This window comes from Toxotes jaculatrix, chromosome 18, assembly GCF_017976425.1.
Source record: "Toxotes jaculatrix isolate fToxJac2 chromosome 18, fToxJac2.pri, whole genome shotgun sequence".
NCBI classification, from domain to species: Eukaryota; Metazoa; Chordata; class Actinopteri; family Toxotidae; genus Toxotes; species Toxotes jaculatrix.
In genome coordinates this window covers 17,468,313-17,483,544 of record NC_054411.1, presented here as the reverse complement: position 1 = coordinate 17,483,544, position 15,232 = coordinate 17,468,313, and the positions used below count along the sequence as shown (strand labels likewise).

At 44.2% G+C, this 15,232-nt stretch overlaps 1 protein-coding gene across 1 annotated transcript in view; it reads left to right on the top strand.

Annotated features, from left to right (window-relative positions):
- The window catches only part of LOC121198328 (microtubule-associated serine/threonine-protein kinase 1-like), a 37,557-nt gene extending 24,299 nt beyond the window's left edge, over positions 1-13,258 (top strand). The window contains exons 9-29 of the mRNA XM_041062369.1: positions 599-674; positions 1,468-1,677; positions 2,436-2,537; positions 3,990-4,122; positions 4,207-4,274; positions 4,780-4,856; positions 4,997-5,205; positions 5,458-5,596; positions 5,741-5,873; positions 6,566-6,731; positions 6,903-7,004; positions 7,597-7,719; positions 8,132-8,241; positions 8,380-8,540; positions 8,669-8,928; positions 9,057-9,281; positions 9,382-9,611; positions 10,305-10,427; positions 10,538-10,671; positions 10,775-10,962; positions 11,189-13,258. Coding sequence (XP_040918303.1) covers positions 599-674; positions 1,468-1,677; positions 2,436-2,537; positions 3,990-4,122; positions 4,207-4,274; positions 4,780-4,856; positions 4,997-5,205; positions 5,458-5,596; positions 5,741-5,873; positions 6,566-6,731; positions 6,903-7,004; positions 7,597-7,719; positions 8,132-8,241; positions 8,380-8,540; positions 8,669-8,928; positions 9,057-9,281; positions 9,382-9,611; positions 10,305-10,427; positions 10,538-10,671; positions 10,775-10,962; positions 11,189-12,855 — 4,636 coding nt within the window. The 3' untranslated portion in view covers positions 12,856-13,258. The remainder of the gene's footprint in view (positions 1-598; positions 675-1,467; positions 1,678-2,435; positions 2,538-3,989; positions 4,123-4,206; positions 4,275-4,779; positions 4,857-4,996; positions 5,206-5,457; positions 5,597-5,740; positions 5,874-6,565; positions 6,732-6,902; positions 7,005-7,596; positions 7,720-8,131; positions 8,242-8,379; positions 8,541-8,668; positions 8,929-9,056; positions 9,282-9,381; positions 9,612-10,304; positions 10,428-10,537; positions 10,672-10,774; positions 10,963-11,188) is intronic.
- The last annotated feature ends 1,974 nt before the right edge of the window (positions 13,259-15,232 follow it).

Sequence of the window (15,232 nt, the reverse complement as noted above, 5' to 3'; positions counted from 1 at the left end):
AGCAGCACCCATGAGATTAAACACCGTCCTCTTTTTAAAATGACTCTCTGAAAGCAGATTTACAGGGCTGGATCTTGTTATTGCTTTTATATAACCTCTTCTTAAATTTTCCCATTTTAAAGCTAGAATATGTAGTTTTTTTACTACTGCCAGTAAAACCTAAAGATTACTTTTCTCTATTTGTGCTACTGCTACAGTATAATTTACCGTTAACACTATCTGTTCAGCAAAAGCGACATAGGCTAACTTATAATATTTTATAAAATAGATCTGTTAGTTTACTTAGCTTAAACTGAACTGAGAAATGGTGCAATTTTACAGCGTATGACTTCAACTTTTCATTTTTAAGAGGAGGAATGAGTTATTTTTTCTTTCACAAGTTACATAGTCTCACTTCAACAATAAATATGTCTTGATATTTATAAAGTAGCTCGCTAACTTTCTGTTTATATTGGTTGATTTGAAGTGCAAACAGAATCTTAAACCTGGTTCAGACATGTTCCTTACTGCGCTGGACAGAGTGGATAACTGGTTCCAGTTTCGGTGGAAAGGCCACATTTGTTGACTGTATTCTATTATTTTCTGTTTTTCCCTTTAGCCCGGGACGCTCCTCCTCCTGCTATGATAACGAGATAGTCATGATGAACCATGTGTACAAAGAGCGTTTTCCGAAGGTAAGACCACACACAGTTGAAAAACACGTTTTATGGAATATGACAAACATCCTGCCATCCACAGTGAGCAAGTCCTTGAGCTTACGGAGCATTAAACCGACCTTTCAATCCTCAATATCCACAACTAATCCCATAACGTCAGAACTCAAATATTACTAAAATAAAAAAAGCGATATAGTTTATGATTGAATGTGTTTTGAGGTTTGTATGTTTGAATGTTTGATATCATACATGCAAACACAGTAGAGCGATGGAGGCTGCTGAACCATAGCAAACAAGATTATGTGACACTGCCAGGCCCCGACACGCTCGCCCTGTCAGTCAGAATATTAAGTTTATTCACCAGGCTTATAAAAGCTGCCACATCTACGAACAGTTAAATAAAAAGACGTTTCCTCCTTTGCCTCGTTTTTCTCCCTTTCACCCTCTTGGCAGGATGAGGTTGGTATCAAAGGGAAATGGGCTAAAAGCTTCCCCAATGATAAAAATCCAGCTTTAGGAAATTGGTCATTATAGATTGGAGTTCATCTGAGGTAAAAGCTCTTTTGGCTTGTTCTCACACAAGTTGAATGGAAGAAAATGACATTGTATTGAAGTCCGTGTAAATCAGCACAGCTACACTGTCCGAGCCACAGATGAAATTACTTTCTGAACTTTCTTTCACATACTTCTGGCTCCTGTAAAGAAATTCAGTCTTGTTTCTGAGAACATTCTCTCTTGATTCCTCTTCTTCTCCCTGTCCTGACATATTGCCCCTCTCCTCTCATGGCACCCACCCTTTGTTCTCCACCAGGCCACAGCACAGATGGAGGGGAAGCTGGCTGAGTTCATCCAGGCTTTCTCTCCTGAAAATGTTCTTCCACTCGCTGACGGAGTCCTCAGCTTCATCCACCACCAGATAGCTGAGCTGTCCAGAGACTGCCTGGCCAAAGCCCGCGAGGGCCTCATCACTTCTGTCTACTTCTTTGAGCTGCAGCAGAATCTGGAGAAGCTGTTTCACGATGTGAGTAAAAAAGATTTAGTGTTAACTAACTCGAGTGAGACCTTGATCAAGACCGGAGTCAGATGACCAGAGTCATCAATAAAATATCATTTTGATATAATACAACAGCACAGGTATGACATTGACACTATTGTTGAAAAGCTTAGCTGCCTAGGTTGCTCAGCACTTTTCTTCAACACAACTAGTCAAGTACCAAGCAGAGGTAAACAATAGGCACTACGCTGGTTATAATTTAATTTGTAAATTTGGTTCGTTAAGCAGCGTCTATGAAATGAGTCACAACCGAATCAGACCCAGGAACGAACACATCTATGCTCTGCTAGTCAGGATGATGTGAATCTGTGGGGGGGTTACTGATGGATAGATTCAGCTTAAGTCTTTAATTTCATTCCAACGCATGATGCCTTTAGTGAGAGGCGAGATTGAAACGGCAGCGGTAAATGGAGGCTAATTGTGCGCATGATTTGCCAGAGTAGATAAGAGATATCAGGGAATTCATCACCAACCCCATTTTAACGGTTTGATTAGATCGCTGTGATTACTGTGGGTTGCCTGGTTTGGGTTTGATTGTGTTTTTTCATGATGAGAGATTCTCATCCTCTTACAGCTTTGAACATTCGCTCTGACCCTGTCTCTCAAGTGCGTCTTTTTGTCTCTCTCTTTTGACTGACAAAATTTCTCAGTACAACAAAATGTTACTGTCGTCGTGTGTTTTCCCTCTCTGTCTCTCTCTCTGTCTCTACGCTCCTCTGTGTCAGGCCTTCGAGCGCTCAGAGAGCACCGAGGTAGCCTTCGTCACAGAGTTGGTGAAGAAGCTTCTCATCATCATCTCGCGGCCTGCCAGGCTTCTGGAGTGTCTGGTGAGATAACACACACACACTTTTCAGTATTTAACCATCACTGACAAAAAGTGCTCACAATCCTTCATCACAGCACATTTCACAGCTCATGTCTTTTTGGTAACTTAAGACAAATTGATTTTCTTTAAATAAACATGAGCTACAGATACTCATTTGTTAGCCTATTATAAGCATTTAAGCACTATGGTGTGTTACACAGCAGGGGTAGAAAATCAAAACTAGCAAACACTGATGGGTAAGAGCCGGTCCAGCCTGTCTGGGTGGTGAAGGCATTTGCATTTAGATTAAAATTTGCCCTGCCACAGTACGACTAATACCAGGCAGCCAGCCCCCCCCCCCCCCCCCCCCCCCCCCCGCCCCCCTGCCGCTCAGCTGCCTTCCAGTCTGACTCAGACAGACCGTGACCATGGTGTCATTTAAAGTTGGAGGATGCCAGTGTGTGTGTGTGTGTTTGTTTGTGTGTGTCTGTAACCCAGTGTGACTGTGTTTTATACCAGAGTATCAATCTTGTGTCCCCCCTCGATGAGTCATGCCACACTGCCGTGGTTTTTGATTACAAACGACAGCTGAAACAGTGACACGGAGAATTGATTCATCGACGTAATTCCACCCTCGTTTTCTGCATGTGGCACCGTTAGCGATCAGGTTTGGATCAGCAGCTTGGAGCTGCATTAGTGGCACAATGGATGAAACCCTCCACTGCAATGCAACATGTCAGGTTTAATATCTGACACGGGGCGTGTACTCTTTGGGCCGTGGTGGGCCTATACTGTGTATTTCTGACTGAAACAGAATATGTGGGCATGATATGGTAATGATAGGGGAGGGATTTAAACCAGATCCTTCAGGTTTGATTAGATTGGGCATGGTTTAGCAAATACAGTGGTATGCAGAGCTGAAGAGGAGAATTAGATGCAGAATATGTATATTTATTTGCTGAAGTGAAGTTATTCTATATGTTTTAATTTTTCAACAAAGCGTAACTTATAGGTGTGCAAAAAATAATTTTCTGTGCTTAGAAAGGCCTAATGTCACCTCTGTCATCACGGGCTCAGGATTAAGGCACTAATATAACCCTGTACTTGATGGTAACCTTTGCTGTTAGTCTGTTGCTGACCCACTGATTTGGGCTGGACATAAACCTTGTAAAGTGAAAAATCAGTCCGAAGTCAGAAATTTGAAGTCTCCTCCTAAGGCTGAACAGCACAGGCTGCAGTGATGGTGCCTTCCAGAAACAAATCCTGGAGCTGGTCCAGAGGCGGTGAATCATGAAACAGCTCCTGGCTTTACTTGGAAATGAAAACATTTTCTGACTTAAACTTTGCATCAACTTTGATGCAATACCTCAAACAAAACTTCAGTCGGCCAACAGAATCTGAATCTGAATTTAACATTGATGGAGAAGCTCCAACGATTTCCGCCTGATTACGTTATCTCTTCCCTGACTTCCAGGAGTTTAACCCTGAGGAGTTTTACCATCTGCTGGAGGCGGCAGAGGACCACGCCAAGGAGGGTCATCTGATGAAAACGGACATTCCTCGTTACATCATCAGTCAGCTGGGACTGACCAGAGACCCTATCGAAGGTGAGGGAAGGACATGGACTTGGTTTTATCTCATAAAATGAATTAACTGTCATTGGGTCTAAAACGCCACTTTTTTGTCATCAGAGATGGTAAACCTCGACAGCTACGACAGCGAGGGACCACTGACACCCGAAACAGATGACTCGACAGAGGTGAGACCCAAATGCATCCTCAGCCTGGTCTTCGCTCAGTCTCTACGCTCAGTCCTTTTCCACATCCCCCCATCCTTTTCCTGCTTTTTCAGAGTGACAGTAAAAAAGTCTGGCCTGCCAACGTCCCTGTTGCTCTCACTGAAAATGCTTGCTTCATCTGCTAATGACTTGGCATACACGCTTTCATCCATCTAATTTAGCTCATTTCTGCTGAAGGACAAAAAAAAAAACAGGATTCTCCCTTCCCTGAATCTTCAGGCCATCCCTTTAGCATTAGGCGAGCCTCCAAGTGCCAGAATTAAGCTAAGCAGACAAAAAAAAACATTAGAGGAGATGGACGGAGGTATGGACCAGAACTGAAGCGTTATTTTTATAAATCATTTGAATGTGAATGTGAAAAAAAATCAAAGTGATTTTGTTGACACCGGTTAAGAGGTGTTATTAATAATTTATCAATGAGTAGGACCAACTCTTTTAAAGCAGCACTGTGATCTTTGATCCATAGGGGAAGATGAGAGCAATGAAACCACCAGGAGAAGCAGACTTCCAGACCATCAAGCTGATCAGTAATGGAGCATATGGGTGGGTAGAGTATTAGGAGGTCCTCTTCTCTCAGCTAATGAGGATGTGTAATTTAAAAAAAGTCAGGCATGGGCACAAATGATTTTTACAAGCAACACACAGGAGTAAAAATAACGTGTGCATGTCTCTGTGTCTGTCAGCGCCGTGTACCTGGTGCGTCACCTCGAGACGCGGCAGCGATTTGCCATGAAGAAGATTAACAAGCAAAACCTGATCCTGAGGAACCAAATCCAGCAGGCCTTCGTGGAAAGAGACATCCTCACCTTTGCAGAGAATCCTTTTGTCGTCTCCATGTTCTGCTCCTTCGAAACCCGTCGACACCTCTGCATGGTCATGGAGTACGTAGAAGGTGAGTTCGTGAAGGTGCAGACAGGCTGTACTGGAGCAGCCTCCTGGGGGGAAAAATCATACTGGGGCCGCAACTACACCTTCAGTCATTCTGTGAAAAGTTACATTGACGTCTATGACGTCTTGAAATTTTAACAGCATTTATCTGTGAATTAGAGTAATGTAAGTAGCACAGCTGTAAACAAGACTGTGGAAATACTCTGAATGCCCTAATCAAGACTAAGACTAATCAAAAGATGAACTGTGCTGGCAGGTGGAGATTGTGCCACCCTGCTGAAGAACATCGGGGCCCTGCCTGTGGAAATGGCACGCATGTACTTTGCAGAGACGGTCCTGGCTCTGGAGTACTTACACAACTATGGCATTGTACACCGTGACCTCAAGCCTGACAAGTAAGACAGAGTTAGTTTTCATCGAACTCTTCCAAGGAGATGATGCAAAATGTGGCAATACGTTGCTTTCTTTCATTGCTGTTTCAAAAGGAATATTCTGTACATAAAGCTTATATAACTTCACTTTGCCGTTTCTGTTCTCAGCCTCTTGATTACCTCGATGGGTCACATCAAGCTGACAGACTTCGGCCTGTCTAAGATGGGTCTGATGAGTCTGACCACCAACTTATATGAAGGACACATAGAGAAGGATACGCGGGAGTTCCTGGATAAACAGGTATCACGGACTGCATCAACATAATAGCAGAGCTGTGTACTCATATCCCAATTTATATCAAGTAACTCATACAAGGAGTCAGAGCCAGAATTTACATTGACAGTTCACTGACTGAATTCAAATTATTAAAGTAATGGCATGTACATTATAACAGTAAATTATTTTTTGGCAATATTCAAGTGTTGACAGTACGATCCAAGCAAAGTGAAACGTCTCTTTGATGCCTTCATTTCTATGCAAAGATATTCCCTGTCATTGTGTGCCAGGCATATCTGAAGCACGGAGAAATGAGACTGTTAACAGTTGGCAGAACAATAGGCCAGTTTTTCCTCAGTTATTATAATCATTTCTCTTTTAGGTTAGGCTTATCTTCTCAAGCCTTTCATTCAGTGCTCACGTTTTGAATCCGAGCCTCATTGTTTCTTGTGTGTGCGTTATGGTGGCCAGAAATCTGGTAGCATTCAGTGCATACCCATCTGCACATAAAAACGTTCACCGGGGGCTTTCATCTTGTCTTGGCATCTCTGGTGTGATCTGCTCGGCTGGGCAGAAATACGAACGCTCCACATCCGTGTGCCTCTCACTCAGGGTCAGCTCTCTAGGCAGAAATTTAACTCAATCTGGATACATGTGAGTCACAGGAGTCAAAAAATCGAATAAACAATCAAACAAACCACGCGTTTTTCTCATAGGTGTGTGGAACTCCAGAGTACATTGCCCCTGAGGTTATTCTTCGTCAAGGTTACGGGAAGCCAGTGGACTGGTGGGCTATGGGCATCATCCTGTATGAGTTCCTGGTGGGCTGTGTGCCTTTCTTTGGAGACACTCCAGAGGAGCTGTTCGGACAGGTCATCTCAGGTGAGGGCTCAAAGGTCCGAGCTGGACGAGGATTTTTAGGTAGATACAGTAAACACTCCGTACGTTTCTAACAGATAAACCTCCCCTCTCCTCTCCCACACGCTTTCTTCACCTCTCCACCAAAAATGTGGTTTCTCACGTTCTCCCCTGTCTCTCTGCTGTGTCTTGTAGATGACATAGTGTGGCCAGATGGCGATGAGGCCCTCCCTGTTGATGCCCAGCACCTGATCTCCTCCCTCCTGCAGACGAATCCACTGGTTCGACTGGGCACAGGTCGGTCACCTAAGGCAGTAGAGATTTTTTTTTCTTTCCCAAAGTACCACTGCAGCCCTTAAAATTTATTTTAAACTGGATGTTATTTAATTCTGGTTTGGTCAGATTTATAGTCATACTGCTAATGGCAGGAGATAGACACTTCAGCCATTAATCTGTTTTCCATTATCGATCTATTTCAATTATTTAGCTTTATCTATGATCTATCACTGTTTGTTGAGACTCCTCTGCTCACTTGTAAGCTCGTTCTCACGCACTCTCAGTTTCAGCACATGGTGTCCAGGTGTTGCAGCTTGCATGCGGATATGTATTTTTTTAATTAAATCATAAGTTCTGTTTTTTAGCCGAGCTGCTCGACAGTCTTCCCATGCTCCTTAGCAAATGCAGTCATACCCCCGGGGAAATCACTGACCTAGAACACTGACTGTCGTCCTGCATGTAGACTCACGGGTTCAGTTTACCCAAAAAGTCGACTTCTGTCAGAGTCAAAGTGCCTTCACTCGCTTTAGGGCTGCAGATATTACCTGACTGTCTTTGTCTGCCCCTCTTTCTCTATATATACCTCTCTCCTCTTCCTTCCTCTGCCCTCTAGGTGGTGCTTTTGAAGTGAAGCAGCACTCATTCTTCACAGAGGTGGACTGGAACAGCCTGCTGAGACAGAAGGCAGAGTTCATCCCTCACTTAGAGTCAGAGGAAGACACCAGTTATTTTGACAGTAAGTGCACTTGTGGGAGTGCAGGATGCTGTGGAAAAGTCTGATTCCGGGAACAGACCTCAGATCCCTTTGAGCTTCGGAAATTCTTAGTCATCAAAACAGCCCAGGGTCTTCTGATTCTCCCTTGTTATCACAGTAACCACTGTAAATGCAGAAAGTTATCAGTGTAATGTGCATGCTTAGACTGTGTCAGCATGACCAGAGGGTTCTGTTTTTTGTTTTTTTTTTAGGGTAAGCTCTGCTCACACTGTGACTGCTTTGTCTCTCTGAATATGGACCAATTTCTGTAGCTAATAATGTGTGTTAGAAAACAGACTGAGATCAGAAGAATGGAGCACAGAGAGAAAGATAATGCCACTGTTCTCTGAATTTGTGACCGTTGTAAAGCTAAATCATTACGTTTCTCCATCAGCCCGCTCTGAGCGCTACCATCACGTGCATTCATATGATGAAGATGACACCAACGACGATGAGCCTGTGGAGATTCATCACTTCTCGTCCTGCTCCCCTCGCTTTAGCAAGGTCAGACCTGACAGTTGTATTAAATCCACCTCTGACTTCTTTCTGATAATGTTAAAATGGCAGTGCCTGTTCATCAGCCCATAAAACAATACAATCAGTGCACAGATAGTTCGACTAACTCATTGTGTGGACCTAAAGGTGTACAGCAGTATGGAGCACCTGTCCCAGCTGGAGCATAAACCCCATGCTGTGACTCTGAGAGAGCACAAGGTCCCCAGAGAGGATCGAATGGCCAAAAGAGAGAGCCTGGGAAGTGTCACCCTGAGGGACAAGAGCTGGAGGGCTGGATCCCCTGAGATGTGAGTGCAGCCCACAGAAAACAGAAAAGAAAGTTTTAAAAGGTCTAGTGTCAAATAAAGTTGAAATGGGTCTGATGTATTAAGGGACATATGTTGTGAGGATTTTTTTTTTGTTTTGCTTTTACCAGGAAGCGCTTGTCCTGCTCTGAGTCCTCTTTCACTGAGAGTGACTCCAGCCCACCATCCGGGACCCGGAGACGCTTCTCCGCCCTTATGGATACACACCGATTGGCCTCCCCTCTGGAAGTCGACTCTGAGGTGCCCGTATCCAGCAGGCAACCTCCAGTGAAGGCGAGGGGAACTTCCCTGGAAGGAGCAATGGGCGCAGTCTCCTCTCAGGGTGATCTGAGGTCATACCTGAAAGACAGCAATGGGCTCACAGCTGGAGGTACGAAGGGACGAGGCAGCACAACGTCACTGAACAATCTGATCTGTGACCCCAAACCTGTATTTCATCACAATAGATGTGAAGAGCATGTATTTACTGTTGGGTTTCATGTCTCCACTGTGTCACAGAAAAGCTTTTGAGACCTGCTGATGCATCATTGCCTCTACCAGGCAGTGCTACTGTTCTGGGGCTTCCAGACGCACAGGGGCCCCGCGGGGCCACCACGGACCTGGTGCTACGGAGAGTTCGCCACCAGCAGCTCTCAGCTGAGGGAGAAAAACGGACCTCACGACCAGGAACCAAAGTTATCAAATCTGCTTCTGCTACTGCTCTGTCTGTCATCATTCCTACAGGTAAAGGCACGTATTTTATGGCATTAGCAGAACGAACTGTAAAAACCTATTTAGAAATGAATTCTGTAATGTAACTTTAACCGCTTCCCTCTCTCCTCAGTGGAACAACATGGTGCTTCCCCTCTGGCGAGCCCCATGTCTCCTCGCTCCCTCTCGTCCAACCCCTCCTCCCGTGACTCTTCTCCCAGCAGAGACTACTCTCCAATGGTTAACGTCCTGCATTCTCCCATCACCATCCATCGCTCCGGGAAGAAGTATGGCTTCACTCTCCGAGCCATCAGAGTCTACATGGGAGACAGTGATGTTTACAGCGTACATCACATGGTCTGGGTAAGAGAGCAGAGCTTACAGTACGCAGAGTTCTTGATGGCTGATGAAAGAAATATGTTTACTACTACTACTGTTAATAACAACAATAATAGTAATAATATTAAATTTGATTTGTGTAGCAACTTTCATACATACAGTACCACTCAAAGTTCTTTACATCAGATTGTATAAAAAATTTTAAATATGTAAACACATGAAAAAAATTTGAAGTTCAATAAAACAAGGCCGTATAATAAGACTGAAGAACTAAAATCAGCTTTCAGTAAGAGTAAGTTAAAGCACAATATTTTTGTTGTGCAGAAAAAAAAACATAGTAGTCACTTTTTAAATCATGATGTCTTATAATTTTGCTGTGTCACAGTCGTGTGTGTGGAGCACAGGGTGGAGGACCCAAATGCAGACATTAAGGCAGGCAGATTCAGTAGGCGGTACAAACATAAAGGTGAACAGGCTTATAGACTGTCCGTGCAAACAAGTCCAAAGTAGAATGAATACAATACTACCAGGGCCAATGGGAACAGGTGTGTAAGTGGATAGGGAATGGCGGGAAAGTCTGAGGGCATCTGCTGGTCGGGTGGTGAATGGCAGGGACAAGGACATAAGCAGTAACCATGAAGGAAGAGACCAAGTATTGAACCCTGTGGTGTGTACTGTAATTATGTACTGGGTAAAAGTAATTTGTTCTCATCACAGCATGTGGAGGATGGAGGTCCCGCCCACGAGGCTGGACTTAGTGCTGGTGACCTCATCACTCATGTAAACGGGGAGTCGGTCCACGGTCTGGTCCATACAGAGGTGGTGGAGCTCATCCTGAAGGTGAGTTCCTATCTGTCAATCAAATTTACATTTTAAGACTGGTGTAAAATTGTAAGGATAAAATAGGTCTACAAAATAATATGGTTCAAATGCATAAATATCATCTACAGAGTGGAAATAAGGTGACCGTTACAACCACTCCCTTTGAGAACACCTCTATAAAAGTGGGTCCTGCCCGCAAGTCCAGCTATAAATCCAAGATGGCGCGACGCAGCAAGAGGACAGGGGCCAAGGAAGGACAGGAGTGAGTTACTGCCGAACAGATGCATCTCATTACAAGCCCACGTGCTCTTTTTATGTTTCCCATGCATTTATTCTCCTCACCACATCATTTCTTTGTCTTTCAGTAAGAAGCGCAGCTCCCTGTTCAGAAAAATCACCAAGCAGTCCAACCTGCTCCACACCAGTCGAAGCCTCTCCTCTTTAAATCGCTCGCTGTCATCTGGAGACAGTCTCCCAGGCTCCCCCACCCACAGCCTCTCCGCCCGTTCGCCCACACAGAGTTACCGCTCCACTCTTGAATCCCCTTACCTGGGTCAGTCAGAAAGGCCTAGAACATATGTTCTTACTTGGTGACCTTCTTCTGGGCTTTAAGACAATTAGTTTGGATAATATTATTTAGAAACAGGCGCTTTATTAAAGGCTCTGAGATTTTATATGTGTATTAGATGTTTTTAGAGTAACTCAGAAAGTTTGCTGCTAAGTTTTGGAAGATGAGAGCAGAAAATACTGTAACGTTTATTTTCTCTAATTTCCTCCAGGCACCTCCTCCCAAAGCAGCTCTCCAGCATCCAGCACCCCGAACTCCCCGGCAGCCTCTCACCACATGAGGCCCAGCTCCCTGCACGGCCTGTCTCCCAAACTTCACCGCCAGTACCGCTCTGCTCGCTGCAAATCTGCAGGCAACATCCCTCTGTCCCCTCTGGCTCACACTCCCTCCCCGACCACCTCCTCTCCTCCGCCTCTCACCGGCCACACGGTAGGGAGCTCCAACACCACACAGATATTTCCCGCCAAGCTGCACTCCTCTCCTCCTGTCACCCGCCCTCGTCCCAAGAGCGCAGAGCCGCCCAGATCCCCCCTGCTGCAGCGGGTGCAGTCGGCGGAGAAGCTAGGGGCACCGATCCTGCCTTCCTCCTCTTCATCGTCATCGTCGCCCTCTCCTCTGACAGGTGGGGTGTCGTTACGCAAGCATAGCCTGGAGGTGACGCATGGGGACTACAGGAGAGAGTCTTTCCACTGTGAGCACAGCCTGCAAAGTCTGTTAGAGATGGAGGGAGAGAATGGACCTGCTCCCCCATCTCCTTCATCATCTTCCTCCCCTTCTCCTCCCATGGGAGGGGAGATTGGAGGCCTGAAGCCTGCGAGGAGGCTGGGAAGGCAAGAATCGCCGCTGAGCCGTGACACTCTGCTCACAGCAAGAGAGAAAGATACCCAAACCACAGCGTCTGCGACCACCGCGTCACAAACTGATAGCGTAGCTACTAAAGCTGAATCCAAGACCAGTGTTGTTGATTCAAGTAAAACATTATCCACTGCTGAGGTTCTAAAGAGCAGTGTAGGTACAGCTACAGTGGAGACCAAGTGTAGTCCAGCATCGGTTTCATCAGCTACAGAGACCAAGCCGAGCCCTGGGGACAAACCTCCAAATGTAAGTGCTTCAAGTTCTGAGGCAACAATCTCCAAGAGTAAACTCACAGAGAAAATGTCAACTCCAGGAACATCAAAGGGTGTCGGACAGCAAGAGAGTAAGCAGCAGAGCGCACAGACAGACAGCGGAGCTAAAACTAAAGCTCAGGAGAAGACTGAGGACAAAGTGAAAGGCCCTGCAAGTGCAGACAAAGGTAATGTCCAGAAAGTGCCATCTTCAGAGCAGTCAAAGCCACGAAAAGGTGCAGAGACAGGAGAGAAAGGAGGCATCAGTGGCAGTGATAAATCAGCTGAGACGACCAAGGTTAAAGGTCCTGCACCCCCAGTCCCATCCCAGGTTCAGACCCACACTACAGCTCATGTGCCAGCTGCCACCAGATCCAAAGCAGAGAAGGTATCAAGCAGTTACCGTGGGGCCAAAGAGGAAAGGGCACACTTGGAAGTCCTGGAGGAGAATCCCATGTCGCCCTCCTCCAACGCAGCCTCTCCCTGCTCAAGCAAGTCTCGTCCCATGTCTCCGGGGGATAAAGCCAGCTTTGTCACCCAGCTCACAAGTGTTGCCAAAACAGTGCTGGGGCCAATGAAAGGAGCATCACAAGAGGGAGCCAAGGCAAAAGACACCTCCAAGTCGAGCGAGGATAAGCGGGGAAACGCAGCCGGGAAAGCAGAGACTTCGTCTGGGGGCGGACGTCGGGGGGCTCAGACAGCAACCTCAGCCAGCGCTGGCACTGTCCAGTCTGATAAGGAAACCAGTCGGAGCTCTAAGCATCATTCATGATACGAGAGCTTCAGAAAGAGTCAGACTCTCCCATGTAATGCCTTCTACTGTAGCATCATACTGACATATCATGAATTAACATGACTTTGAATGAAGGAGAGACGCTAATGCCTGAAGAAATAACACCAAATAGATGACATGTGACATGTAGACACATAAGATGTGAACAAAGATGCATCAGCTACTGTTGAAAAAAAAAATGTGTGCACATGGTATCATGATGTAGTGTGTACTGTATGTTCATCACAATGTGTTGTATATAGTTTAAAAACAAAAAAAGCATATGTCTTAATGCATGTCTAACATTGTACATGGAAAATGAAAGAATATTTAAAAAGAAGGTGAAAAATATAAAGCAGACCTTAAGGTAGCGAACACTGTGAACAACATTTCGACAAACCACAACGGGCAAACTGTTACCTACAAGAAAACAAGCAGGATTCTGTTATAAACGGGGCATTATTCATATTTCAGATCAGCTCCAGTGCCATGATTTTGTTCAGTACATACTGGGTTTCCTTAAAGTTCAGTTACTCAAAGGGATCAGGTATCATGTAGTGGAGATTATGGCAAACGCACTGGAAACTGGACCAAGATACCAAAATGCTTACAGTGACAGAATCAGAAGGTGAATCAGCTGGTTTGCTTCAGATCTGTTTAAGGGCTGAATTTCAGTGGGATGGAAGGAGGTGGATTAGATGAACTTGCACAGGGACACTATGCAACGTGCTAATGATGCCAGTTTTTGTTTTGTTTTTTGTTTTGGTGTCCCCAATTACTAAGTTTACATTGTGCTCTAGATGAGATGAGAAGAGAAGACAGACGGAAGGGTTGCAATAAGCCAAGCAAACGCATTTTGTTGTAAAAGTCGTCTCCACTGATCGTAGTGAAATGTGCAATGATCCTGTATATTTTAGGCTATTATGTGAGTAGATTGGTGTGTTCAGAGTCTGGTGAGGAGATGAAGTGTGTAAAAGAACCATAATCAAAGTAGCACTTACAGGAGAGCAGGCTAGAAAGGCTCTTTCACTCACTCTTTTCTATTTATGCAGAAGTACAGTTTATTGTATAATGTTACATGTGAAGGAAAGTGCCAGTGTTTTTATTTAGGGGTAATGTGATCTATTTATTTATGTATGTATGTATGTATGTATGTATTTATTTATTTATTTATTTGGTTGGTTGGTTGGTTGTTCACACTTAAATGTATAATAATATGCAATCCATCAGTGCCCCAGTTCTGTAGAACCGAGCACCCTAGTCCGTGATACAGTAGTAGACTACACAAAGCCAGGAGTAGATTTGTGGACAGCATCATAGTGCTGAGGTCTTGTTTGTTCTTGTGTATTACAGAAAACCCACCTTGATAGTTTTGGGACACCGGGCTCAGAGCTGTGTCAGACTGCCACCTTGTGGAACGACATCACATGACACCAAAAGCCCCGACCAACAACAAAAAGTTAGGTGTACGTCTCATGAGAAGTCTGATATCTCCTGCCTGTGGATCTCTCCATGTTATACACTATGAGTCTGATGCATAATTATTCTTTTGATGAACACATTTAGATCAGTTTTGCAGACTGAGCTTAAAAAGTCTTTATTTTATCCATTATGATGTAGTGGTTTAAACATTAACCCAATGTTTGGACATTAAACACCAGTGTTTTTTTGTGTGTGATGTGAGAAAATTGCACTTTATTTTGTGTCAGATATTTGATTTACTTTTTCTTATATATTTATTTTATTATTTTTCTATTTCCTCTATTTATGAAACTTTTTTTTATTTATTCAGGTTTTACATGTCATCAGTTAGTGAATTCCTGCTTTACTACTGAAATTGCTTCTTTATGAATTTTACATGTAGACTGAGAAATCTACCAGATCTGTATAACAGCCCCATTTTGTGCAGTTTTGACTCGGTCATTCCATAAGTTTGAAGTTGTAATATTGCTGTCATGTCCATCTTTGTCCAAGTGTTTGACTTTTTTTTTTTTACAACAACAACTTTCTCTGACTGTTGTTGTTGTTCATTACATTGCTACATGTTTACTAGCCGCCGTTGTGAAAAACTGATGCAAAAAAAAGCCTACAGTGAAGAAATGTAATAAAATGCAGCGAAACCCACTGTTTTTTTCTGACTTTAAAGGTCAAAACAACATTTTTTTAATGGAACAAATAACAGCAACAACAAACAAAGCCAGGGGTTGAGACAGAAATAATGCATCAGAGTAGCATCACAGTGGATATGATGTAAAAATATTAAACAGAGAACTTTAACTAACATTTATTCATGAGGAATAATCCAAGAAAAGATCTCATTTATCTTATAAGAAATCAGAAAGTTAAAACTACTCTGTCTTATTTGGAGCTGAGGTGT